This window comes from Cololabis saira, chromosome 11 (assembly GCF_033807715.1).
Source record: "Cololabis saira isolate AMF1-May2022 chromosome 11, fColSai1.1, whole genome shotgun sequence".
Taxonomy (NCBI): Eukaryota; Metazoa; Chordata; class Actinopteri; order Beloniformes; family Belonidae; genus Cololabis; species Cololabis saira.
This window is the reverse complement of record NC_084597.1, coordinates 39,779,878-39,804,677: the sequence shown is the minus strand read 5'-3', so window position 1 is coordinate 39,804,677 and position 24,800 is coordinate 39,779,878. Positions and strand designations below refer to the sequence as shown.

The following is a 24,800-nucleotide window of genomic DNA, read 5'->3' as shown; positions in this document are numbered from 1 at the left end:
CCGTTTTGCGGTCCCGATCACGGGACTCTCACAGGGTTTTGAGCTCTGAACTTTTAAGTCTGGTGTAGAGTTAAGCCTTACCTTATTAAATTAAACCTTTTTGGGGTGGTGAGTAGGATAAACACGGGGACAACTTCTGCTGAGTTCCAGTGTACTTTAATGTCTGCTCAACAGTGTAGGATTTTAGAACATCAACACAGCACCTAGTGCCGTACTGTGGCGTATCACTCCGCCCAATCTAAAACAGACTAATCACTACAGATAAACTGACTAGTGTCATTATAGTCCCTGATTTACATCAGAATATAAAGAATATATTTATAAAATAATGAACCCTGAATTAACAAAATAACCTTCTTAACAAAAATAAATCTCCTCTTACACTTATAAGGTGAGCATGAATCAATCTGGTTTATGATGTAAAATTGTATGTATTTATTTACTTTTATTTATTTATTTAATTTTAGTTGTTACATTTCTGGAAAAGAAAAAAGTCAAGTCATACATGAGAAACTATTCAGTTTGTGTCTAAATATTTGTACTTGTATGAAACTGAAGATGCATAATGCAAACCTGACATTTACTTTTAGTTCAGTTTGTGGAAAATGGTTGGCCTGGCTTTCTCTTTAAAACTTAAACAGTTATAAAGCATTACAAACTGTAACAATAGGGCAAACGCACAGCATTGTTTTGTATTTTGTGTCTTTCAAATAAAAGACAATTTTTTCCAGTCATATGTTCCTCATTCAAGGTTGTAAAAAAAATACTGCTATAATATTGTATCGTTATCGTGACCTCAATATCGTGTATCGTACCGTATCGTGAGATTAGTGTATCGTTACACCCCTAGAAATAATACAATCCATTTATGCACAGCCCATAACTGTAATGTAAACTAATGTACATGATATTTGTATGACGATACTATTTCTAATTGTGATTACTGACGTATGTTTCAGGTGAACAGTGTGGACTTCAGAGGCATGGTGCGTGAAGACGCTGTGCTCTACCTCTTGGAGATTCCCAAAGGAGAGGATGTAACCATCCTTGCTCAGAGCAAACCTGAAGGTAATGAACTGAAATGGTTACGTTTGCTAATTAGAAAATAATCATGGTAAAAGCATTTACAAATACATCCGCAGATGAGTCAAAATTCACCTACTTTTGACCTGATCGGTCGCAGTAAGAATATGACAAACACTATGTAAAATAACTGGTTACTGGTGGCCTGTAATTTCTGAATGTTGCATGTTGAGGACAACAGAAAAACTGTTCGCTTTTTCTGTCCTCATTAATTTACCATAAAATATATCCAATCTTCATCTAAGTCACAATAACAGACAAACACGATTTGAACACATTGTGCTTAAACTGATAAAACACAAATGCTAATGATGTCTTATGTATGTAATTCAATTCAAATTGGCTTTATTGGCATGAATGATAACCATTGTTGCCGAAAGCATTGTATGTCCACATTAAACATTCACGTTGCAAGACGAAAAAGTAAGTGAACCCGAAGAATTATGACTTCAACAAAGGTGGAGTTTGGTTAATAATCTCCAGCTGTGCAGTGATTGATCCACTTTTACTTAAGAAGTCGGTAAAGGGATGTGACGACCAGTAACAGGAGCAGGGTCATGGCTTAGATGTCTCCAAAGAGAATAAATCCACTAAGGGGTTAAGGAGAAGTCACAAGTAACAGCTAAACATTACTGGACAGCACAAGAACCATAAAACATGTCCATGAGTCTTATCTTATCTTATCGAATTGAATTGAGTTGAAGTCATCTGAAGTTTACCAAAGAGCACACTGGCTAGAGGGAAAGTAGGGCTGTGCGATTAATCGCTTTTTAAATCTAAACCGGATTTATTAATCAAGACGATGTTAAAAAAAGGAAAATCGGAAAATCGATTTTCCTCTTTTGCAGCTGGCTGCATTACAGACAGAGCTCGTCTAGTCATCTTTGTTTGGTCAAGAAAATTGTAAATGTCACTTTGAATGAATGAATGAATGAATGAATGAATGAAAAACTTTATTTCGAACATGCTCAAAAAAAAAAAAAAAAAAAAAAAAATATATATATATATATATATATATATATATATATATATATATATATATTTAAACCAAAGAACAATAGTTAAATAATAATCATGATAAATACAGTATAATACAAATCATAACAATCATAAACAAAAACATGCCTCACTGGCTTTTTTTTTTTTCTTTCCTTTTTTGCATGCTCGAAAACTTTTACTAAAGTCAAGGAGGATTTACAGTATCTTTCAATTGCACTTCATTCCCAATAGGGAAATTTGTTTGCTATTTTTCTTTAAAAATAAAGATAAAATATTTGAAACAATTTATTCCATTGTCTTTTGTAGTTTTACAAAAAAAAATCGAAATCGAAAATCGGGTTTTCAGAGAAAAAAATCGGGATTTTATTTTTGTCCAAAATGGCCCAGCCCTAAGGGAAAGGGTTTTGAGAACCTATGAAGCAAAAGTTGATAGCTTAGAAAGGGCGCAGCTTTCCAATTTGATGTGGAGGGAACGTTGTGATTTGTCATGTGTCATCTGCCTCGGGCTGTGGACAACTAGCCATCATTGGAAAAATGATTTTCCAATATGTCCAAAAATCCTCCGGGATAGTATCAGGGTGAGTGTCAGCCAGCTAAAGCTTAGCCAACCTGGGGTCATGGAGCAGGTCGCTGACCCGTAGCAGTAAATCCGCCACGAACGGCTTCATAAAAAGAAAATCTGCCCTTTTGAATCCCCCCCCCAGAGCTTAACCCCAGACCCCGACCCCATAGAGATGCTGTGGAGTGACCTCAGAAGAGCTAGTCACACCAGACATCCTACAGATGTGTTGAACATTGAGCAGGTCTGATCCAGAGCTACTGGAGTGTTTGCTGCCAGCAGAGACTGAACCAGCTTCTAACTCCAGGGATCCACTTACTTTTTCCTCCAGCACTGTGAATGTTCAATGGGTTTGTTCAATTAGGGCACACGACATTATGATTGCATGACATCACCTTAAACATGCTGTGTTTGGGTAAAGATATCACCTTTTATTAGGGCTGGGCGATATGGACCAAAAGTCATATCTCGATATTTTCTAGCTGAATGGCGATACTCGATATATATCGATATTTTTTCTGTGCCATAATTGGGGTTTCCCCCAAAGCATTATAGCATAGCATCTCTGTTAGCTTAATTTTTTCGGAGGCAAACCCTTAAAAAAACAGTCAGTTTTAATACAAAGCCTCGTGCCAAATGTCACACAGGTTCCTTTATTAACAGAGGTCTGCACAATATCAAAATGTATAAAACAAATGAAATAAAAATAAACTGCCTGCATATATAGAATAAAAATGCTTCTTGAATAAAATAAAACAAATATCCCTTTCCTGCATAACAATTAAATTAAAATACACTGTGCAATTAATACAATGTAGACAGTAACAGGCAGACTTTTCCACTGAGGTTGACAGTTGTGCAAATAACAAAACATTTGTGCAAATCTCAAATAAAACATTCAAGTCAATTTGTCACAAAATAAGCCATATCAAAATCATATATTTATTTATTTTTTTAAATCGATATAAACGATATTGTCTCGTACCATATCGCGTTTCAAAATATATCCATATATATTAAAATCTCGATATATCGCCCAGCCCCACCTTTTATGACAAATTAATGCAGAAAACCAGTTAAAGTCGAGGGGTTTATGTACCTTATCTTTCTCCTCTCAGTAACTCTCATTGAATGGATCGATGATAACTTACTTTCTTTTTTGTTCTTTTTGCTTCAGTGTACGAGGACATTTTAGCATCTGGCAGAGGCGACTCCTTCTTCATCCGAACTCACTTTGAATATGAAAAAGAGGCTCCGCAGAGCCTTCCTTTCTCCAGAGGAGAGATCTTCAAAGTGACTGATACACTTTATGATGGCAAGCTGGGCCACTGGCTGGCGATCCGCACCGACAAGGACAACCAGCTGCTGGAGAAAGGAATCATCCCCAACAAGAGCAGGTATGTCTGCTCAAACACCTCCGCTCGGAAGACAGAAAATCAATTTTTGCAGAACATATATTAACTTAGTGCTGGGCGGTATACCGGTTCATACCGAATACCGGTGTTTATTTTTCTTATGATATGAATTTTTCAGTAGCGTACACAACGTTGGGAACGCTGCGTGGCGCTACATTCCGCCGCGCGGCGCCGCTGGACACTGTTTGTGAGGGGACTGTTTAGCAGTAGTGATGCACCGATTGTTCGGTAACCGAAATTGTTCGGCCGAAAATGGCAAAAAAAACTTTCGGTGTTCGGTGGAATAAGTGGAAAAAAAAACGAACAATTAATAACGGCGTTGTAATATAAGGAAATATACTCCGCTCCCGTACCGGTAGCACACCACAAACATAAATCGTTGGCCAACCAAAAAGTAACCACATAAGAACATTCACCAGGAGGTAGAACCAAAACAACATAATGCTGGGAAATTAAAAAATTTTCAGTTTTTTTATGTTCAATAAATATTTTCTACCTTGTAATTTTTTAAATTTTTTTCTTTGAAAAGCATGCCTAAATCCTCCTCATGACAGTAAAATAGGCCATTCTAAGCCAATTTACTGCAGCAATTCCTTTCCAAATCATTAGAAAATGTGGTTAACACCCAGTTGTGCATGAAAAAAAAAATACCGTGATATACCGTGAAACCGATATAATTTTGAAAAATACCGTGATATACATTTTTGGTCATACCGCCCAGCACTATATCAACTTATGACCGGAAACAATCTCAAGTTCACTTTTGTTTTTAAATACATACTTTTGAAACTTAAAATTCACTGCAGATAATTTTAACTGTATTTAGAAAACTGTTTGATTGCTTGTTTTGCCTCACAGAGCAGAGCAAATGTCTAACGTCCAGAATGCGGCGCGGGCGGCCTCGGGCAACGACAGAGGAGACTTCTGGAGGCTGAGAGGCCAGCGAGCAGCCAAGAAGAAAGACTTGCGCAAGAGCCGAGACGATGTGAGCGCAGCTCCAGTCGCCACGCGGTTCCCCGCCTACGAGAGAGTGGTGCTACGTGAAGGTACACTGGCAGCGTCGGCGCAGGTGTTTTATTGTTGTCCGTGTTTTTTCTTAGTGTCGGCATTAATTATTGTTGTTTTTTATTTTCCATTTTAGCTGGTTTCAGGAGGCCTGTAGTGATATTTGGACCCATTTCTGATGCGGTGAATGACAAATTGGCCAATGACTTACCGAATGAGTTTATTGTTGCCAGTAAGTGTCAACATCATTTTATCTATCAGCCTGTTCTTAAGAGTTTTTGTCAATAAAAATACATTATTTCGTAACATATCTCAATCAACTTCTTTTCCTTCCCATTTCAGAAACGGAGCCCAAAGATGCAGGAAGCGAGAAATCCTCTGGAGTGGTGAGGCTGAACACCATAAGACAAATCATTGAACAGGTATAGTTAAGAAATAATTCTGAATTACAGGACTGTCTCAGAAAATTAGAATATTGTGATAAAGTTCTTTATTTTCTGTAATGCAATTTAAAAAAAAAAAAAAAAAAAAAAAAAAAAAAAAAAAAAAAAATCATACGATTAAGATTCCCAGAATATTGTAATTTTTTGAGATAGGATATTTGAGTTTTCTTAAGCTGTAAGCCATGATCAGCAATATTAAAATAATAAAAGGCTTGCAATATTTCAGTTGATTTGTAATGAATCCAGAATGTATGACATTTTAGTTTTTGTAATTGCATTACAGAAAATCACAATATTCTAATTTTCGGAGACAGTCCTGTATTATGAAGAAAAAAACCAACCTGTCACAGCATCTCACCTTTGACCTCTTCCCTTCTTTTTGTGCAGGATCTACATGCTCTGCTGGACGTAACTCCCAAAGCAGTGGACACTCTGAACTACACCCAGTGGTATCCAATCGTCATATTCCTGAACCCAGACAGCAAACAAGGCGTGAAGACCATGAGGTCTCGCCTCATGTCTGGATCAAACCGAAGTGCACGCAAACTATACGAGCAGTCTGTCAAGTTGAGAAAGACCTGCTCACATCTTTTCACAGGTAAGTGACAGGGTAACGTTTCCTCTGATGGAATCGGTGAAGGTGATTCTCAGTTTAACCTCGGGTTGATGTGTTTCTCTTTCCTTGTTTTTGTTCACTTTAGCAACTGTTGATCTGAACTCAGCTAATGACGCGTGGTATGGCAGTGTGAAAGATTCAATCCGGGAACAGCAGGACCGGGCTGTGTGGGTATCTGAGGGCAAGGTGGGTCAATCTGCAGAAACACAACTCCATCAGCCCACTTTTTAGGGATTTTTGATTTATCCTTGCTCAATGTTATGACAAATTGGTGAGTGAGTGTATGGTCAGATTTCTGTCACTGCTATTGTTTTTCCAGCTGGACGGTTCAGAAGAGGACCTGGACCTCCATGACGACCGCATGTCATACCTGTCGGCAATGAGCGCCGACTATCTCAGCATGGACAGCCGTCTGACCAGTGACTATGAGGACACAGCAGATGAGGGCGGGGCGTATACGGACAATGAGCTGGACGAGCCGCTGGACGAGCCCCAGCCGGTGTCGGCCATCAGTCGATCGTCTGAGCCCGTGTCACGAGATGATGTGAGTGTATTCTCCAATACATTTGATCACTGGATACATTGACTGGGTGTGAAAGAGATGCATCTTCTAACAGCTGCCATTCATTTTCTAACCTTTTATTTATATATGTATACAGTACTGGAGTTGAGGGGGGATGAGGGGGGATGGCATCCCCCCTGAAATAAAAACGGTCCAAATCATCCCCCCTGTAAAACTGCCATCCCTCCTTTCCATCCCTTATGTCATTTCATCAATGAATGTGGTTTTACTGCTATTTCAACATTTAGAGTCATCACCAGAAAAATAACACCAGAAAAATAACTTATTTGACAATTTTCACCTGTTTCAAGTAAATTTTCACTTGAAATAAGTAGAAAAATCTGCCAGTGGGACAAGATTTATCTTCTCATTACAAGCAAATAAATCTTGTTCCACTGGCAGATTTCTTACTTATTTTAAGTGAAAATCTACTTGAAACAGGTGAAAATTGTTGTTTTTTCCAGTGATGAGTCTTGTTTTAAGTATAATGAGATTTTTTTACTAAAATGAGACATTTTAACTAGAAATAAGACAAATATTCTTATTTTGAGTTTTTGCAGTGATCCATTTTACTTATCCTGTGAAGGACAGAGTCATATTGATAAGTTCAGAAAACTGTTTTTTTAAGTGTTTTGATGTATTTGATGTAAGCCCAGTGGATATTTAAAGCTTACAGAAGGCTGCATTTAACTGCTGCTATGTCATTCCTGCAGTATTTCTGCAGCTGTTTTGGTCAGTGCTATTATTTGTAATATATTATATTATTTGTAATCAGCACAAATTATCTGTCCCCATATGATCAAATCCACCATCCCCCCGATTTTTTTTTTTTTTTTTTTACAACTCGAGTACTGTGTATATATATGTGTGTGTGTGTGTGTTCGCGTGTGTGTGTGTGTGTGTGTGTGTGTTCATAATTTGACCCTGCAAACCCTTGTGCGTGTGTGTGTCTCTGTGTAGAGGTCTCACCCTGAACCCCGGTCTCGTATGAGGAGGGCAGGGAGCAGGGAGATGCTGAACAGAGAGCCCAGCCCTCCCCCTGCCTTTGTCCCTGAACCCCCCAAGGTGAGACTTCCTCCCTCCCCAACACCAGACAAAACTCTGTCCTCACTGTAAAATGTCCTCCCTCCTTTCCCCCTCACTCTGCTGTTACTTTCCTTTACCATTTAAGACACAGTCTTCGAGTCATGTGTCACGACGACAGGGGCAATTGGAGGATGTTTCTTAATCAACTGAATCTTGTTTGGATGGACTGGGTTGATCTACACTTGGAGAGAGGGCCAGTCTGCACGTTAATTCTCAGTCATGCATGGCTACACTGCAAAAACAGCACCTCCACAAATAAGCCCAATACAGGACTGTCTCAGAAAATTAGAACATTGTTATAAAGTTATTTTATTTTCTGTAATGCAATTTAAAAAAAAAAAAAAATGTCATACATTCTGGATTCATTACAAATCAACTGAAATATTGCAAGCCTTTTATTAATATTGCTGATTATGGTTTACATCTTAAGATAAAGATTCAGAGAATATTCAAATTTTTTGAGATAGGATATTTGAGTAAGCCATGTAAACCATAATCGGCAATATTAAAATAATAAAAGGCTTGCAGTATTTCAGTTGATTTGTAATGAATCCAGAATGTATGACATTTTTGCATTACAGAAAATAAAGGACTTTATCAAAATATTCTAATTTTCTGAGACAGTCCTGTATTTTTAAATCTAGTCAAACAGTCTTATTTTAAGCAAAAAGTCTTTGCCAATGTAATAAGAAAAAAAATTTCTTGACTTGTAATTTTTACATTTTTTAATTCCTTAGAAATCCGTTATTGCTGTGCAGACAGCCTGAAAACTGGGTGTATTACAATCTTCATCCATTTTGAACCCCTGAAAGTCAGGAATAGCGTGATAAAGGACCTTTTGAGTCACTTTGGCGCAGTCCAAGATTACTCTTGTGTTGTCTCCGCTGGGTCTTTCTCATTTTCTCCTCTTTGTGATGTTGACAGTGTCTGTGTGGACTAACTTCATCAATACTCATGTTTGTGCCTCTACAGCAATACGCAGTGGTTGTTAGTTGTTGTTTTGTTTTCTTTTGTGGTTGTGCTGCACTGCTGTTGCTGCATTTATTAGTAAATCAGAGCTCAGAATTCCCAAATTCAGATGAAGAAAGTACCATCAAGAAGTCATATTCCCTGTAGGGATACAGAACGTGAGACAAATAACTAGCTTTGTGGATATAGTTCTCCCTGAAGTGAGAAAGAAAAAGTTTTTGACTTCCCACTGCTGAGGTGCGGTATGTTAACTGCAGTGTTATGATGTGAGAATCTGAATTTACACAATGAAAAAAAAAAAAGAAATTTCATCTAGTTATTATGTTTTTTTTTATAATTACTTTTATAAATCTGTAATATAAGTTTGGTGCTTTTCCAACTTTAGACAAGTGTTTTTCTGAAAAGCCCTTTTTTTTGTTTTTGCAAACCACAAGTTTGCAAAATGTTGCTCTTAAATATCCACATCTACATAATCCAATTTTTATATTGGGTCTTTCAAGAAACTGGGACATAAATCCACTAATGTGGATTTGTTTGTTTAATCCATCATTTTTCATACTCTCTTTAAACCTATTCAGGGTCACGGGGGTCTGCTGGAGCTCTTCCCAGCTGTGACCAGGTGAAAGGCTGGTTACATCCCATAACCACTGACAATCCATCACATGGCGTTGACTTGTGCAAAGGCACAATATCATGTATAAAATTAGTTTTAATCATAATGAAACTTGAAGCCGTGGAAATGTCTTTCCCTGGAAGAGCAGCCACGCAGGTGGAACACGATACAGAAAGAGATTTTCATAACTTCTCATTGTAAAAAAAGAAAAGGAAAAAAAAGGAGGGGGTTTCTGAACAGTTTGATCCCGTTCCAGGTGCGTGCCCAGACCCGGACGGACTCCACACGGAGCTATGAATCCCACTCCAGCAGCACCATCAGCAGTGATGCAGCAGGTGGAAACAAGCCGGCCCCCCCACCCATCTCTGTGAAGCCCTCCATCACCCGCATGAAGCAGTCGTCTGAGGAGCAGAGCACAGGCAGGGGGGACGAGCGAGGGGAGGACGACCCTGCCAACAAATCCTTCCTGGGCAAGGTTAGAACCAAACATACAAGAATTCAAATTTGTTCATAAATGTTACAAATTTCATACTTTTTTAAAAAATTCAGTTTTTTTTCTGACCCTTCTTGAATTTTATTTTCCTTCATGCTTTAATTATTTTTGCTGCCTTTTCTTTCTTCCTTGTTTCCTCCGTGCCTAATATGAAATAGAGAATGGGTGATCAGGTAACTGCAAATGTTTTGTCGTTTTGTATGTTTGCAGCCCTCCTTCAGACCCCACACAGGTCATTGTCAGTGTTTGCAGTGCTCTGGCGTATTCATGTCATCAAATGTTTCTTTAGATGGTCACTTTCATGTGTATCGTGCCATATGGATGTGCAGCATCTGCTTCTGCTCTCCTCCAGCATGTTAATTAACATGGTCTTTCTTTTCTCTCAGATTAAAGCATTTGAGAAGATGGACCACCTGGCACGTGCTCACCGGCTCCTGGAGCTGCAGGAGGCAGAGAGTGCTCGAGTGAGTGATGTTGGTTTTTATTAGCGTTACTGCAGTAGATGGATGAGAGGAAGCTGGACACGGGAGGGGGATTTTGGTTATTTAAGGGAACAAAAACTTTGCAATGGGTCACAAAAACTACACTGGATGAGGAGGAGATCCCCTTAAGGCCATTTAGGAAAGTAAGAGAGGACACAGCAACTGAAAACTGGTTTCACGTGTATATATGGATATATTCAAGAGCTACTAGGTAGATGGACCAAGCTGCCAAAACAATTTCTCCTCTCTGTGTATCTGTAAGTTCAAATGTCATGTGATGTTTTCTTTTGTCTTTTCTAATTCTATTAGTTCTGACATAACTGGGTCTATCTCTTTCTCCGTGTAGTTGGAAATTGCCCAGAAGCATCCAGACATCTACGCTGTCCCGGTGAAACTGCCAAAGCCCAATCTCAACCGTCCACAGCCCATTGGGTGAGAGTCTCAGCCTCTTCTCTGAGGTGGAAAAATGTGAATGATGATTAGCAGAGGTGTCAAAAGTATTCACATTCATTACTCAGGTAGAAGTATAGATACTAGAGTTTAAAAATACTCCTGTAGAAGTTGAAATATCAACTCAAGTTTTTTACTCAAGTAAAAATATAAAAGTACTGGTTTCAAAACTACTTAAAGTATAAAAGTAAAAAGTAATGTAAGGAGGAAAAAAACCATTAAGGACAAAAGCCATTGAAAATGAATGCATCTTAGTATAATGCAAATATATTAAAGAACCATATATGTGTACTATTGAGCATTAACATGTGTTTCAGAGAGCAGAAGATATGATGACTAGTTGCCTATAAGTATTGTAATGGTGCAAAAAGTCAAACTTCAGAGGCATGTTATCATTTATCCTAACCTTTATTGGAATGTACATCCAAGTTTAGTTGCAGGAATCTGAGGGAACGGATGTAAGAACAAAACTGGACAAGAACATCTGAAACAACCACAACCAAATTCACAATTTAATTGGATAGTTTTTTTTTTAAAGGCCGAAATGAAATATATTAACAGGGCTGTTTTTAAAATGTAAGGAGTAAAAAGTACAGATAATTGCATGAAAATGTAAGAAGTAAAAGTAAAAAGTCGTCTGAAAAATAATTACTCCAGTGAAGTATAGATAACCAAAGTTTCTACTTAAGTAAGGTAACGAAGTATTTGTACTTCGTTACTTGACACCTCTGATGATTAGTCACTTTTCTTGATCACTGCATCAATGCTGTGTTTTTTTTTTTTGTCATCTCTTCCAGCTCCAACGCCGAGCCCCAGACGTCGTCCAGGCCGCTGTACTCGGAGACGAGAGGACATGAAGACGCTGAAGCAGAGTACCACCGGCAGCTGTCTGAGCAGGCCAAGAGAGGATACTACAACCCACAGAAGTACAAAGACACTGAGCTGTAAAGGTCCAAAACCAGGAAGTGATGTCATCATTCTCCTCCTCCTGCTACGAGCAGGCAGCGGCCGTCGCCACGGTCCCAGCTTTTGCTGCTTTGCATTAATACAAACCCTCAGAACTTTTTAAACATTTCATAACATTTCCAGCCAAGATGTTGGTTTCAACACTTTCACACACTTTTCAAACTGTCATCTTAGGAACATCACAGTGTGTGCACCCTGGTCCAGGACACACGTATGCACTGTATGTACTGAACAAAAAGAAGAAAAATGGCATTTTTTTTAATTTTTTCTTTCTACTTCCTTCACAAGTCGCGTTCTGTTGTTTATGTTCTGTTTGTGTCGGTGAGATTCTGTTTACCTTCACTACATTTAACCCCAGATGGAGCCTCCAGTGTTTTACCATATACCGCTACGTCACGGAGGGAAACATTTGCAACACCTCCACTGAACAAAGATGCAAAAAACACTTTAATGAAGCTTTGAAGGTCTGCACAGCTGTGCTGAATGTTACTAACGGTTTAGCCCTCTTCAAAAAAAACACGACTAAGGCTTCATGTTGACTGTACGTACGCTTTCCTCTTCTGCAGAGGCGTTACTTTTTCCACATTCCTGTTGACTGCACCTCTAACTTATCTCTGTCAATGTGCAGATTTAATAAAGGGCAAACTGATTCCCCAGCCCAGCTGTTAACGAACATCAGGAACCCCCACTTCACAAAAAAGTCACGCCCACATCCCGAGGCAGAAACTGTAACACCCAGGTTTTGTTTTGCCACCGCGTACATATGTTTCAGGAAACTTGTTCCTTCATGATTTATTAGCAGCCGCTGTGATCTCAGGTGTTAACCATCTCGTCTGATCCCTCCTGCCAAGGCTTCTCTGAAGTGTTGCACGTGTCCACATTCTGCACTCCGTCTGTACGACCAGTGCATTCCTGGTGCCTTGTAGCTCTTATTTCAGCTTGGGAAATAGGACTTCAGTAGAGGGGATGAGGGTGTTTAAACTACTAAAACCAGAAGCTGCAAGCATGAATGCATCAAAAACAAGAGGCTGAAAATGTTTGCAGTATATTGATGCTATTCTCAACAAATGGCAATGTCATTTCTGCTGTTACGTTTCTTTTTCGAGTCTATAATTAAAGATGTGTATCATACTGGAATTTAAAGATACAGAATTTATTTCATTAAAATATTCCTTGTATGTGTTCTGCAGTTGAAATAGTTTTCTGTATAATAACTTTGTGAGAATCTCTGTTTTGGAGTCAGTTGGATCAGAGGGAGCTTGTAAATGATGTCACAAGATTTACTGAAGGTAAATCATAAATGAACAAGCAGATGAAAGTGCGAGGAACTTGTATTTCTTGTGATTCATTTAAAACGATGCCGTGCATTTGTTCTTATCGGCTGCTCGCAACCAGAGACGATCACGTTTTTATTGCATATATTTTTATACTGAACCTACAAACACTTCAGTCTGTACGCAAGCGTGTTGGGAATACGGTGACAATCACGTCTGTCTTCAGAATATTTGTTAGTTTGTGACTTATGTTTTGTTTTTTTTTAGTTCGTGATCTCCTGAGTGTTTCACAACTCGCTCTTGGAAAATTCAAATAAATCTCACTTTTTTTTTACACTGTCTGCAGAAGTGTAAGTTTCCTCTGTTTGTGATGTTTTTTAAAGGTGAAATTACTTTTAAAAACGTAATGCAACTTCCTGCATGACCACCAGCATCACAACTGATAATAACTGTGAAGTTGTCACCTTTTGGAGTAAAAGGGCCGATGCCAAAATGATGGAGGAACAGTTATCAGATATTGGAGCATCTCTATGTCATCTGACAACATGATCGTTAGTCTGCAAAGGACACGAGAGGCAGTTTTTAGAGCCTTTGATGGCTTGACAACTGACTTGAATAAAATGACATCCTAACAAGTTCAACAATGCACACTGGGAAGTGGAGAATTATTGTTTTTTTTTATGAAACACAATGGAGTCATTTTTTTTTTTTCTCTTCTCCCCTCATTCTCCTACGACGGAGTATTAGGGCCAAACTAAGACAAAAAATAAAGAATAAAGTCATAATAATATGAGAATAAAGTCGTAATATTTTGAGAATAAAGTCGTACTATTACGAAAATAAAGTCGTAATATTAAATATATTATAAATATATAAATAGAACTTCACAAGATGCTCAATATTCCTCATTTTTACACAGGGAGAAGATGCTCTTCCTGTTAGAGTTCTCATAAATTATATTCTCATATTACAACTTTATTCTCATAATATTACGATTTTATTCTCATAAATTACGACTTTATTCTCGTAATGTTACGACTTTATTCTCGTAATGTTACGACTTTATTCTCGCAACATTATGACTTTATTCTCGTAATGTTACGACTTTATTCTCATATTATGACTTTATTCTCGTAATTTCCAATTTTTTTTTTTGTCTTAGTTTGGCCCTAATACTCCGTCGTATTCTCCAAATGTTAAAACTCAGAAATTCCTCTACAGGCATCAGTTTCTGTCTGGCTTTTCAACACTATTAGAAGCTGGAGCACATTTAAAGGAGCATGAGGCAGGATTTATGAAAGAAATTCGTATACGTTTTAGGTTTTCTGGTAATAATGTCAGATGAAGCGTTCCAAACCCCAAAGAATGAGCCCTCTAGTGTATCTCTCCTTTGCCTTGAACAGGCTGTGTGCTGCAAAATGTGCTGCAATTCGGGCCCAAATTTCCCGCGCTGTCCTGCGGATGTGACGTCACATGACGCTGCATGCACGTTCTCCCCGTTCTCCCGTGCCGGCTTCACTGTTGGCTGCAGTACCCCCGACGGCCGTCGTGGTGAAGGTGGCGCTAGAGAGTCTCATTTCTTAAAAGGAGCCTCATGCTCCATTAAGGTGTGATATTTAAATTATCAAGCAATAAAAAGACATGACCTCAGTGATGTTTATACACATGAATGTTTCCACAATGAACAGCAGGATTTTTTTACAACCAAGACTGATTTCACTTCACGTTGAACAAAACAAACCAGAGTTTACTGACTTTTCTTCTGTTTATTCTGTAGATTTGTACATGCATTCCTCTTTACCTGCAAGTTCCCTTCAGAGTTACTTCTCACTTGGGTCACTCTGACTTATAGGTCCATCATAATTTGAGTACATTCAGCTATTACAGCTATTTAACCGAAAGCTAATATTGACTCTGTTTTGCAAACTAAATATGCACAAGAAAACTCACAAAATCATCTTTGGTCGAACATAAAATGTCACATTAACACTCAGCCTAGTGAGATGATCTGCCTTCTGCTGTCACACTGTAGATGTACATGTTTACATGACAGTCAATTGTACAGATTAAGGCAAGTCAAGTGATATCAAAGGGGATACAGGCAGCATAGGGGGTTTAAAACATCTGAGAGAGAGAGGGGTGGACACATGGAAAGACAATCAGTGATGTGAAAAGAGAGCAAGGTGTGTATTCAGATGTATACGGGCTGTTCCTGTGCTGTCAGCAGACGGTACATGGCTGCAGGCATCGTCTTCATGTGGATCTGGAGCAGAAAGAAATTAAAAAGGGAGGGTCAATTCTTTTTAAGGTAAACTCTCCCCAAATGAACCTTCTCTTGTCAGTTTTTGCTTTTTGCACAATCATAAAGCCATTTTAAACTCTGCACAGATGCAGGTCAAATTCAAATAATCTGCTAAGAAGTAAAAATAGTCCTTGTATCCAGTACTGGAGTTGAGGGGGGATGAAATAAAAACGGTCCAAATCATCCCCCCTGTAAAACTGCCATCCCCCCTTTTCATCCCTTATGTCATTTCATCAATGAATGTGGTTTTACTGCTATTTCAACATTTAGAGTCATCACCAGAAAAATAACACCAGAAAAATAACTTATTTGACAATTTTCACCTGTTTCAAGTAAATTTTCACTTGAAATAAGTAGAAAAATCTGCCAGTGGGACAAGATTTATCTTCTCATTACAAGTAAACAAATCTTGTTCCACTGGCAGATTTTTCTACTTATTTCAAGTTAAAATCTACTTGAAACAGGTGAAAATTGTTGTTTTTTTTCCAGTGATGAGTCTTGTTTTAAGTGTAATGAGATTTTTTTTCTAAAATGAGACATTTTAACTAGAAATAAGACAAATATTCCTGTTAAGATTGTGAGTTTTTGCAGTGATCCATGTTACTTATTCTGTGAAGGACAGAGTCATATTGATAAGTTCAGAAAAGTGTTTTTTATTGTTGTGTTTTGATGTATTTGATGTAAGCCCAGTGGATATTTAAAGCTTACAGAAGGCTGCATTTAACTGCTGCTATGTCATTCCTGCAGTATTTCTGCAGGTGTTTTGGTCAGAGCTATTATTTGTAATATATTATATTATTTGTAATCAGCACAAATTATCTGTCCCCATATGATAAAATCCACCATCCCCCCTGATTTTTTTTTACAACTCGAGTACTGCTTGTATCAGTAAAAACATTGTGTTGTGAGGTGCAGAAATCCTTTCTACATTGCATGCATTATTGTTGGCACATGTGAATGTTGTTGCTTTATCAACATTTTGCAACAATGCAGAAAAGGCAACGGTTTTGTTGCACATAGTCGCCATGTTCAAGATAAAGTCGCACAGGGCTGCAAATAATGAAATCTGAAGCCAAATTTACCCTTGTAGTCAAGTGCTGCTCTCTTCCAATATACCATGTCATATATTCAAGTAGTCAAACCAACAAAGAGCTCAATGATGAGCTAAAAATGACCCTGTCCTCTTCCACGGCTGAATGGGATACTATTGGAATACTACAATGAAGGTGCAGAATAAACCTCTTTAAACGGCAGAGGATGTGGCGGCTGCTTCAGCGAGCAGAGGGCAGATAAGAAAACCTGGCACGCTGCGTGAATAGAGGTCTTATAGTGTTGTGCAAAAGATACGCTTCAATTAGCCTGAGAAAATGTCATACTCTGTCATTCTTTTGGTATTAAGCCAAACCAATGAATCCCTTCTCATACGCAACCCATCATCTTCCAGGAGGAGGAGAGATTATGTCCTTTAAGCCGAAGAGGAGAGGCTTTTAATGTGAAATATTAATGTAAGGAGAAAGGCTTTAGTTGAAAAGTGATAGAAAAAAAACGGTACAAGCGGTTTGAATGAAAGGAATTTCAGCAGCAGAGTTGTGAGTGTGACATCACCCTGATGGATTTATGGGAACATTTGAAACTGCTCCAACCAAAGATCATCTATCAACTAGGAATGGGTGATATTTTACCGTTCACGATAAACCGTCAAAAAAATTCCCCATGATAAGAATTTATCATCTCACGGTAAAAACAATAAATTCCCGTTGATGATGTTTTTGTGTAAAACTGATTTATGGTTCTGTGTTAAATCCACGCACAACGTACGTGAAGGAAGGAAGGAAGGAAGGAAGGAAGGAAGGAAGGAAGGAAGGAAGGAAGGAAGGAAGGAAGGAAGGAAGGAAGGAAGGAAGGAAGGAAGGAAGGAAGGAAGGAAGGAAGGAAGGAAGGAAGGAAGGAAGGAAGGAAGGAAGGGAGAAAAGAGGAAGGGAAGAAGGAAGGAGAGAGCAGGAGGAAGGAAGGAAGGAAGGAAGGAAGGGAAAAATGAAGGAAGGAAGGAACGAAATGAGCCTGAAAGAAAGAAAGAAAGAAAGAAAGAAAGAAAGAAAGAAAGAAAGAAAGAAAGAAAGAAAGAAAGAAAGAAAGAAAGAAAGAAAGAAAGAAAGAAAGAAAGAAAGAAAGAAAGAAAGAAAGAAAGAAAGAAAGAAAGAAAGAAAAAACGAAAGAAAGAAAGAAATGAGCCAGAAAAAAATGAGCCAGAAAGAAAGAAAAAAAGAAGGATAAATTCCCCTTGATGATGTTTTTGTGTAACAAACATGGTGGATCTGAGAGTGAGATAGATTTATAGTTACAAAGGTGGAGTTGAATTGGTATTTTTTTTATCATCATTTTTATCGTTATCGGGATAAATGTCAGAAATTATGGTGATACATTTTTTATTCCATACCGCCCATCCCTAATATCAACATGGATAAATGTGAAGACAAAAATTGCTCTTTAATTCAAACCCCGACTGAATAAATAGCTTGAAGTGTTTGTGATTAGTTTTAGTACCCAGAATGCACCGCTTACCTCTCCCATGGCGTTGGACAGGATCTGAACGATCTTCTCGTGAGGTGTCGCCACAACGCTCTGGCTGTTGATCTCGATGATGCGGTGCCCGACGCGGACGCCTCCTCTCTCAGCGATGCCTCCCCTCATCAAGCTGCAGATCTACAGTCACAAACACGGGGAGGTAAACCACGGCCCCCGGCAGAGTGAACTGTGGCTGAGAAATCCATGCTGTTCTCCAAAGTCCATGGGGATTGTCTTGATCCCCTATGTGAGTATTGATACTCACTATGCCGTTCTGGACGCTGAAGCCCAGCTGATATCGGAGGTCCGGCCTGCGAATGAGCACCATAGTGACCGGAGGACACCTGACAATGTTCATCTTGATCCTGGATTGAGACTTCAGACCCTTTGGAGAAACAAAATACAATCAAACTGTAAAAGCAGCTGTTTGATTCATCCCCAAGCTTTGATTGAGCATGAGATTGCATCTGATCAATTATGGAGCCAAATCAAGGCCAAAAGTTTTGCTAATTTGAAAATAAAATTTGAACCTGAAAATTATTTTTTACAGTTTCAATTTATTTTTTTTCAGTATCAGATCTTTTTTTCAGTTTCAGAACTTTTTATTTCAGTTTCAAATCTTTTTTTCAGTTTCAGATCTTTTTTTTTTTTTTCAGTTTCACATCTTTTAAAAAGTTCTGAAACTGAAAAAACATCTGATACCGAGAAAAAAAATTGAAACTGTAAAAAAGAATTTTCAGGTTCAAATTTTATTTTCAAATTAACAAAACTTTTGGCCTTGATTTGGCTCCATAATCAGTCACTGATTGTTTACATGCATCAAACATTCAAACCTATGTGCTGGTGCAGTAATATTGCCCACGCATGATTAACAACAGAGGCAATCACAGAACATGTGTAAGGAACAGAGATCAGCTGCATACCTTGATGATACTCTGGCAGGTGCTAAGAGGTAAACCCACCAGACTTGTCCCATTTATGGTCATGATCTGATCTCCGATGTTGAGTCTGCCGGACTTCTCGGCCGGTCCACCGTGCATCATGCTGGCGATGATGACGGTGGGCAGGATGGAGCCCCAGCCCGACTCTACGATCACCACACCCAGGATCTCGCCTTTCTGCTTCTCAATGTAAACCTGGGAACAAACACAGACGGTAGGATTCAGCAGCAGGGCGAGGGTCTGAGGTCGGCAGAGGTGTCAAGTAACAAAGTACAAATACTTTGTTACCTTACTTAAGTAGAAATTTTGGTTATCTATACTTCACTGGAGTAATTATTTTCCAGACGACTTTTCACTTTTACTCCTTACATTTTCACGCAATTATCTGTACTTTTTACTCCTTACATTTCAAAAACAGCCTTGTTACTCTATTTCATTTCGGCCTTTAAAAAAAAACTATCCAGTTAAATTGCTCCATCCGGATAGAGTGAATTTGGTTGTGGTTGTTTCAGATGTTCTTGTCCAGTTTTGTTCTTACATCCGTTCCCTCAGATTCCTGCAACTAAACTTGGATGTACATTCCAATAAAGGTTAGGATAAATGATAACATGCCTCTGAAGTTTGACTTTTTGCACCATTACAATACTTATAGGCAACTAGTCATCATATCTGCTGCTCTCTGAAACACATGTTAATGCTCAATAGTACACATATATGGTTCTTTAATATATTTGCATTATACTAAGATGCTTCATTTTCAATGGATTTTGTCCTTAATGGATTTTTTCCCCCTTACATTACTTTTACTTTTATACTTTAAGTAGTTTTGAAACCAGTACTTTTATACTTTTACTTGAGTAAAAAACTTGAGTTGATACTTCAACTTCTACAGGAGTATTTTTAAACTCTAGTATCTATACTTCTACCTGAGTAATGAATGTGAATACTTTTGACACCTCTGGAGGTCGGACTGGGGCGAGTGTCTGAGATTCACCTTCATCCTTAAATTAAGAACCTTTGTTTTTTAAACGATATTATATTTTTCTGTGCAGCTGCCAGACAGCTGTGACTCCTAACCAGAGGTGGGTAGTAACGAGTTACATTTACTCCGTTACATTTACTTGAGTAAGTTTTGGGAAATTTTGTACTTTTAGGGGTAGTTTTGAATCACTGTACTTTTGACCTTTACTTGAGTAGATTTGTGAAGAAGAAACTTCCTCTTACTCCGCTACATTAGGCTACGTTGAACTGTTACTTTTCTTTTATCCCTTTTATCCGCGTACGCGTCAATCTCATGACATCACTGAGTGATTCTTTGGGAAAAATGTTTGTTTTTGCATGTTTTGTCACATTTACACAGACTCAAACACACACAGAGTTTCTATATGAGTTCATGTTTGTTCTAGTTCTAGTTAAAAAATAAAAAGTACAAAGGCTTGAAATTGTGTGCTACTTGTGCTTAATTTATCTTTTTATTCTGTTATTATTTTATTTATTTTATTATTTATTAAAGTACTTGAATTTACTTTAATTATTTAATTATTTTAATTTAATCTATTTTTTATTTTTTATTAATTTTAATTTATTTTAATATTTTATTGATTTAATTTGCCTGAAGATGATTATTTTGTACTCTTGTCGGTTTGAATGGTTGTGTTAAAAAATTAAATCAGACATTACTCAACAGTTACTCAGTACTGGAGTAGTTTTTTCACCAAGTACTTTTTTACTTTTACTCAAGTAATTATTTGGATGACTACTTTTTACTTCTACTTGAGTCATATTATTCTGAAGTAACAGTACTTTTACTTGAGTACAATTCTTGGCTCCTCTACCAGCTCTGCTCCTAACCAGCTCTTAAATGGGAAACGCTGGAAGTTAAACTTACAGAGGAAAAAACATTTATTTTTTATTTCCTAAAGGCGACGTGAGCCCTCTCCGTGCTGCCACCTGCTGGCTGACTTACATCTCTACAGTTCTCGGACTTGGAAAAATGGATGAGGTCATCATTGTACATGTCCTGAGTGTTGAGCAGGTCGCTGTACTCTCGCTGGCTCAGGTCGTCGGGGTCGATGCCGTTGGCCCTGAGGAACTCCTGGTACGCCACGTTGAAAGACTGTCCGATGGACTGAGCGATGAGCTGGGCCTGCAGGGGAGAGATCAGGTCAGCTGAGGTCACACAGGCCTATTCTGATACATCTTACTCAAATACAAACCCCACACATTTTACACTTATACTTTTAGGGACCTTATTATGATACCAGATACAGTTACCAGAACAGTTACAAAATGTGTTCAGATTGGAGGATGAGGATAACAGACTTAAACTTGATTTCAAACATACTTTTGCAAGGCTAAATATAAAACAAAGGTGTATTTCTGTTACAGGTGTAAAAATATGGCATGGACAAAGCAAGGAACTGAAAAGTTGCACAAGTTTGTATCAGCTTAAGAAAATGTTTAAAAAAGAAAAGATAGGTGCCTACAAAAAAGAAGAAGGAGAAAGAGAAAAAAATAGATAGAAGAGTGGTATTTTTGTTTGTTTTCTTGTTATAAATATATGTATAGATAGATTGGTGTTCAGTAAGTCAACGTAATTGTATTAACAGAGATGGGCAGGTATCATAAGTTTTCTTCTTCCTGCTCCTTTTCTTTCATGGTGATAATGTGTACTTCATGGAATTTTGTACAACATTATTAAGAAGATTTACCATGAATGGAATAAATTAAATTAAATTAAATTATTGTTGATATTATTGTCAAAATTTTAGCAGATATTTTTCAGGGACCAGTTTTAGTTTCATGCAGCCAGTTACTAAATGTCTTATTATATCCGCCTAAAACATTCAAATTATAGACATGCATGATGGTCTTGAACAGTGCAGCTAGTTAAAAATGAGTTTTGATAGCGGAGAACATCACAGGGTTGCGTGAAATTAAAGCGTAGCAGCAGTTTCTGCCGGGCGGTAGACCGCTGCTTTGGCCCTGTGGATTCATAGGATTCATTCTAATTCACAGAGCTACTGTGTACTGCTATTGGGCTAAAGAGGACATTTGCATCTAAATTCTCCTACTTGCGAGATCTTTTTCTGCATTTAAAACACAAAGAATAGTTTAGGAAATGCAGGTATTTTAAGCAAAGTGCCTCAAATTTCAGGGGGACTTGGACAAAGGGACATACTAGTAAATATAAAACAAACAGACTCAAAAACTGTTTTTTCCCCAAAGCCATAATCACCCTGAACAACTTGTGAATTATCCTCGTTACTGTCTTTTTTAACTGTGCAATACTTCTCCCGGACTCTATGCAATATTCCTACATATGTATATACTGTCATCTGTAAAAAAAAACGATTCAAATGCACCTTAACCTTTTTTATATTTTTTATATTACTTATATTTCTTATATTTCTTATTGCTTTATATTTCTTATTGTTTGCACTACTGCTATTTGTCTTGCACTGGAGAGGTGATGCTGCTTCAATCTCACAGTACCCAGGTACACTGACAATAAAGTATTCTGATTCTGATTCTGATTCTGATAATCATGATATTTGATAGTTGGGTTCAAATCATTTGCACTCAACGATTGACGTCCGGAGCAGATGGACGTCACCAGATTCAGAGTTTCCTCCCTGGAGAAGCTTTGTCAGAAGTTTGATTACAACTTGATTGTTTTCTATATAGCATTTAGTGTTACCAGTTAGCCCAGACATCATGTTTCTGTGGTGGGAGGAAACCCATGCAGACACTGGGAGCACTGGGAACTCCCCACAGCTGAATCAAGATCCCGCTGGACCTTCTCAGACTGCAGTGTGATCACAGTACACCCTCGATGGTTTCAAAAACATGTTCAAGTCTGTTTGATCTCTTTCTTAAAAGGTCAGACTTTCCCAATCTTTCATATCTTGTGCATGAGTCAGTTGTCCTCCAACCAAAAGGTCAGTATCTCCATCCCTAGCCCTGGCTGCCACACACGTCCAAGTGTCCTTGGGCAGAACGCCGAACCCCACACTGTTTCCCTCATGAGCTCATCAGGGGGTGATTATACAAAAACGGATGCGCTGATGTATATGGAGTGGACACGTGCTTTGTAGATTGGGACAAGGTTGAGAAAGTGCATATTTACTGTTCTAACATGTGATGCAGGTTACTGTATAATTTCAATCTACCAGAGAAAGAAACGACTCACATCCTCGGACTCAAAAACGTGGCAGATCATTCTGTACAGCCGTCTGTCGTCGTGGGTCATGTTGGTTGTCTCCTCCGTGTGGTCCAGGTTGTCCTGTGCACTGCGGGACCGCACCATCTTCCCCCTCGCCATGAGAACCACCATGTTACCGATGTCGGCTATGTAGGATATAGTCCTCAGGGGGAGGTCCATTAAAGACTCCTGGTGGACAGGAAACACATGAGGTTGATCAGTTTTTTTAATAAGATCTGACATCAGTGCTCAGTTCTTCACATGTGTGGATGCCACTGCATCATTTCATTTCATTTCATTTCATTTTTATTTATTCCGATCATGGAAATATGCTTAGAAAAGAAACAAGCAAGTAAAATGACAACACAATCAAAAGCATATTCCATAACGAGAAAGGAGCAGGAAGAAGAAAATCTTATTCTACCTGCCCCTCCCTCAAAACAAAATTGAACAATAATAACAGATGGTCTGCACAATTACTTAGTTAATATCACAAGAAAAGAAAAACAAGAAAATAAATTGTCTGTCTCCATACGCATATATTATATATTTGGACTATTTCATCCATACATTGCTAATTTTTTCTCTTTAAATTTATATTTAAACTGAAATATGTTTATAGAGCCCTTTAAATCATAATTTAATGAATTCCATAACTTAATTCAAACAATTGAAGTGCTCATCTGCTTTAAGGTTGTTCGGGCAAATAAATGTTTAAGATTAAATTTTCTACGACTATCTTCGTTAATTAAACTGAAAGTAAACATGTATTGTAAGTTTTCCGGTAATAATTTACATTTAGCTGTGTACATGATTGTGAGTGTCTGTAACTTAACCAAATCATCAAGTTTCAGTAATCGTGATTCAAAAAATAATCTGTTGGTGTGTTCTCTGTAATGTGTATTGAAAATAACTCGAAGTGCTCTTTTCTCTAATAAAAATAAAGGATTCATTGGTTGGATATGTGTTGCCTTTAACTTATTGCAACACAATAAGTTAAATAAGGCAAAATTAATGAACAATATAAGATTCTCATTACTGTATAATTTAACACAAACTTAGCCTTGTTCAAAACAAAAATATTGAAATATTGAAAATATTAAATTCAATTAATATTGATATCATTGAAGAGGTTGTTAAGTTCAAGTGTTGCTTCCTCCCTTGTGGAAACACCAAGTGAATTACATTTTATTCCAGTGATTCAATGCATTGTTTGCAGCTGCCTGCAGCCTGTCTCTCCCTCTCTGATCACTGTCGGCCACTCTCAGCTCTGACTCGTCTCGTAGGAGAGGAGTGGCCGAGTTTGAGCGCTGCGTTTGCAAACTGTGACTGCTTATTCTGACCTTTCAGGGATGCGCGCTCCTATTTTTATACCTGCGTGTCTGCATTGAGGACTTTGATCCTCTGGGTGGACATGAACAGGTCGACCTCCGCCGTGGTCGGAGCCTCGCCGTCGGGGCTCTGCACGGTCACAACAAGTAATAGGAGAAGGATGAAACCATTGGTGAATGAAGAGCAGTGAAGAAGAGTAGCAGAATGACTATCAAGATCGTTCAAAATCTGAGAATATGAAATGCTAAATAATCGTAAACCTACAATATAAATATCTGTAACATCTTTAATTTATTGAGCTGCATGCCACCATTTTCCTGCAACATCATTTAACTAGAAATTTCTGTGCATGGGTCTTTTTAAATGCATGCAATAGCAGCCAAACTCACCTTTTTCCTGTTTTTCCCCTGTTTGTGAGCAGCCTGCAGTAATCAAGAAGCA

General features: G+C 38.1%; 2 protein-coding genes across 10 annotated transcripts in view; one reads left to right on the top strand and one right to left on the bottom strand.

The window, feature by feature from the left end:
* The window catches only part of tjp2a (tight junction protein 2a (zona occludens 2)), a 53,577-nt gene extending 40,221 nt beyond the window's left edge, over positions 1 to 13,356 (top strand). For 5 of the 9 annotated variants that reach the window (XM_061734498.1, XM_061734491.1, XM_061734496.1 and 2 more), the window contains 14 exons: positions 960 to 1,068; positions 3,819 to 4,038; positions 4,915 to 5,102; positions 5,198 to 5,293; positions 5,404 to 5,483; positions 5,892 to 6,102; positions 6,206 to 6,306; positions 6,440 to 6,664; positions 7,643 to 7,747; positions 9,607 to 9,825; positions 10,002 to 10,016; positions 10,230 to 10,307; positions 10,672 to 10,757; positions 11,573 to 13,356. In XM_061734498.1, coding sequence (XP_061590482.1) covers positions 960 to 1,068; positions 3,819 to 4,038; positions 4,915 to 5,102; positions 5,198 to 5,293; positions 5,404 to 5,483; positions 5,892 to 6,102; positions 6,206 to 6,306; positions 6,440 to 6,664; positions 7,643 to 7,747; positions 9,607 to 9,825; positions 10,002 to 10,016; positions 10,230 to 10,307; positions 10,672 to 10,757; positions 11,573 to 11,723 — 1,884 coding nt within the window. In that variant the 3' untranslated portion in view covers positions 11,724 to 13,356. The remainder of the gene's footprint in view (positions 1 to 959; positions 1,069 to 3,818; positions 4,039 to 4,914; positions 5,103 to 5,197; positions 5,294 to 5,403; positions 5,484 to 5,891; positions 6,103 to 6,205; positions 6,307 to 6,439; positions 6,665 to 7,642; positions 7,748 to 9,606; positions 9,826 to 10,001; positions 10,017 to 10,229; positions 10,308 to 10,671; positions 10,758 to 11,572) is intronic. The other 4 variants (XM_061734492.1, XM_061734497.1, XM_061734493.1 and 1 more) reach the window with 3 other exon arrangements.
* A 1,310-nt stretch (positions 13,357 to 14,666) lies between these two features.
* Positions 14,667 to 24,800, bottom strand: part of LOC133455447 (amyloid-beta A4 precursor protein-binding family A member 1-like) — a 32,270-nt gene continuing 22,136 nt past the window's right edge. Inside the window, exons 6-13 of the mRNA XM_061734500.1 lie at positions 24,749 to 24,781; positions 24,402 to 24,488; positions 23,016 to 23,216; positions 20,790 to 20,969; positions 18,806 to 19,018; positions 18,148 to 18,267; positions 17,880 to 18,020; positions 14,667 to 15,278 (exon numbers count right to left, since the gene is read on the bottom strand). Of these exons, the coding sequence (XP_061590484.1) occupies positions 15,207 to 15,278; positions 17,880 to 18,020; positions 18,148 to 18,267; positions 18,806 to 19,018; positions 20,790 to 20,969; positions 23,016 to 23,216; positions 24,402 to 24,488; positions 24,749 to 24,781 (1,047 nt within the window). The 3' untranslated portion in view covers positions 14,667 to 15,206. The remainder of the gene's footprint in view (positions 15,279 to 17,879; positions 18,021 to 18,147; positions 18,268 to 18,805; positions 19,019 to 20,789; positions 20,970 to 23,015; positions 23,217 to 24,401; positions 24,489 to 24,748; positions 24,782 to 24,800) is intronic.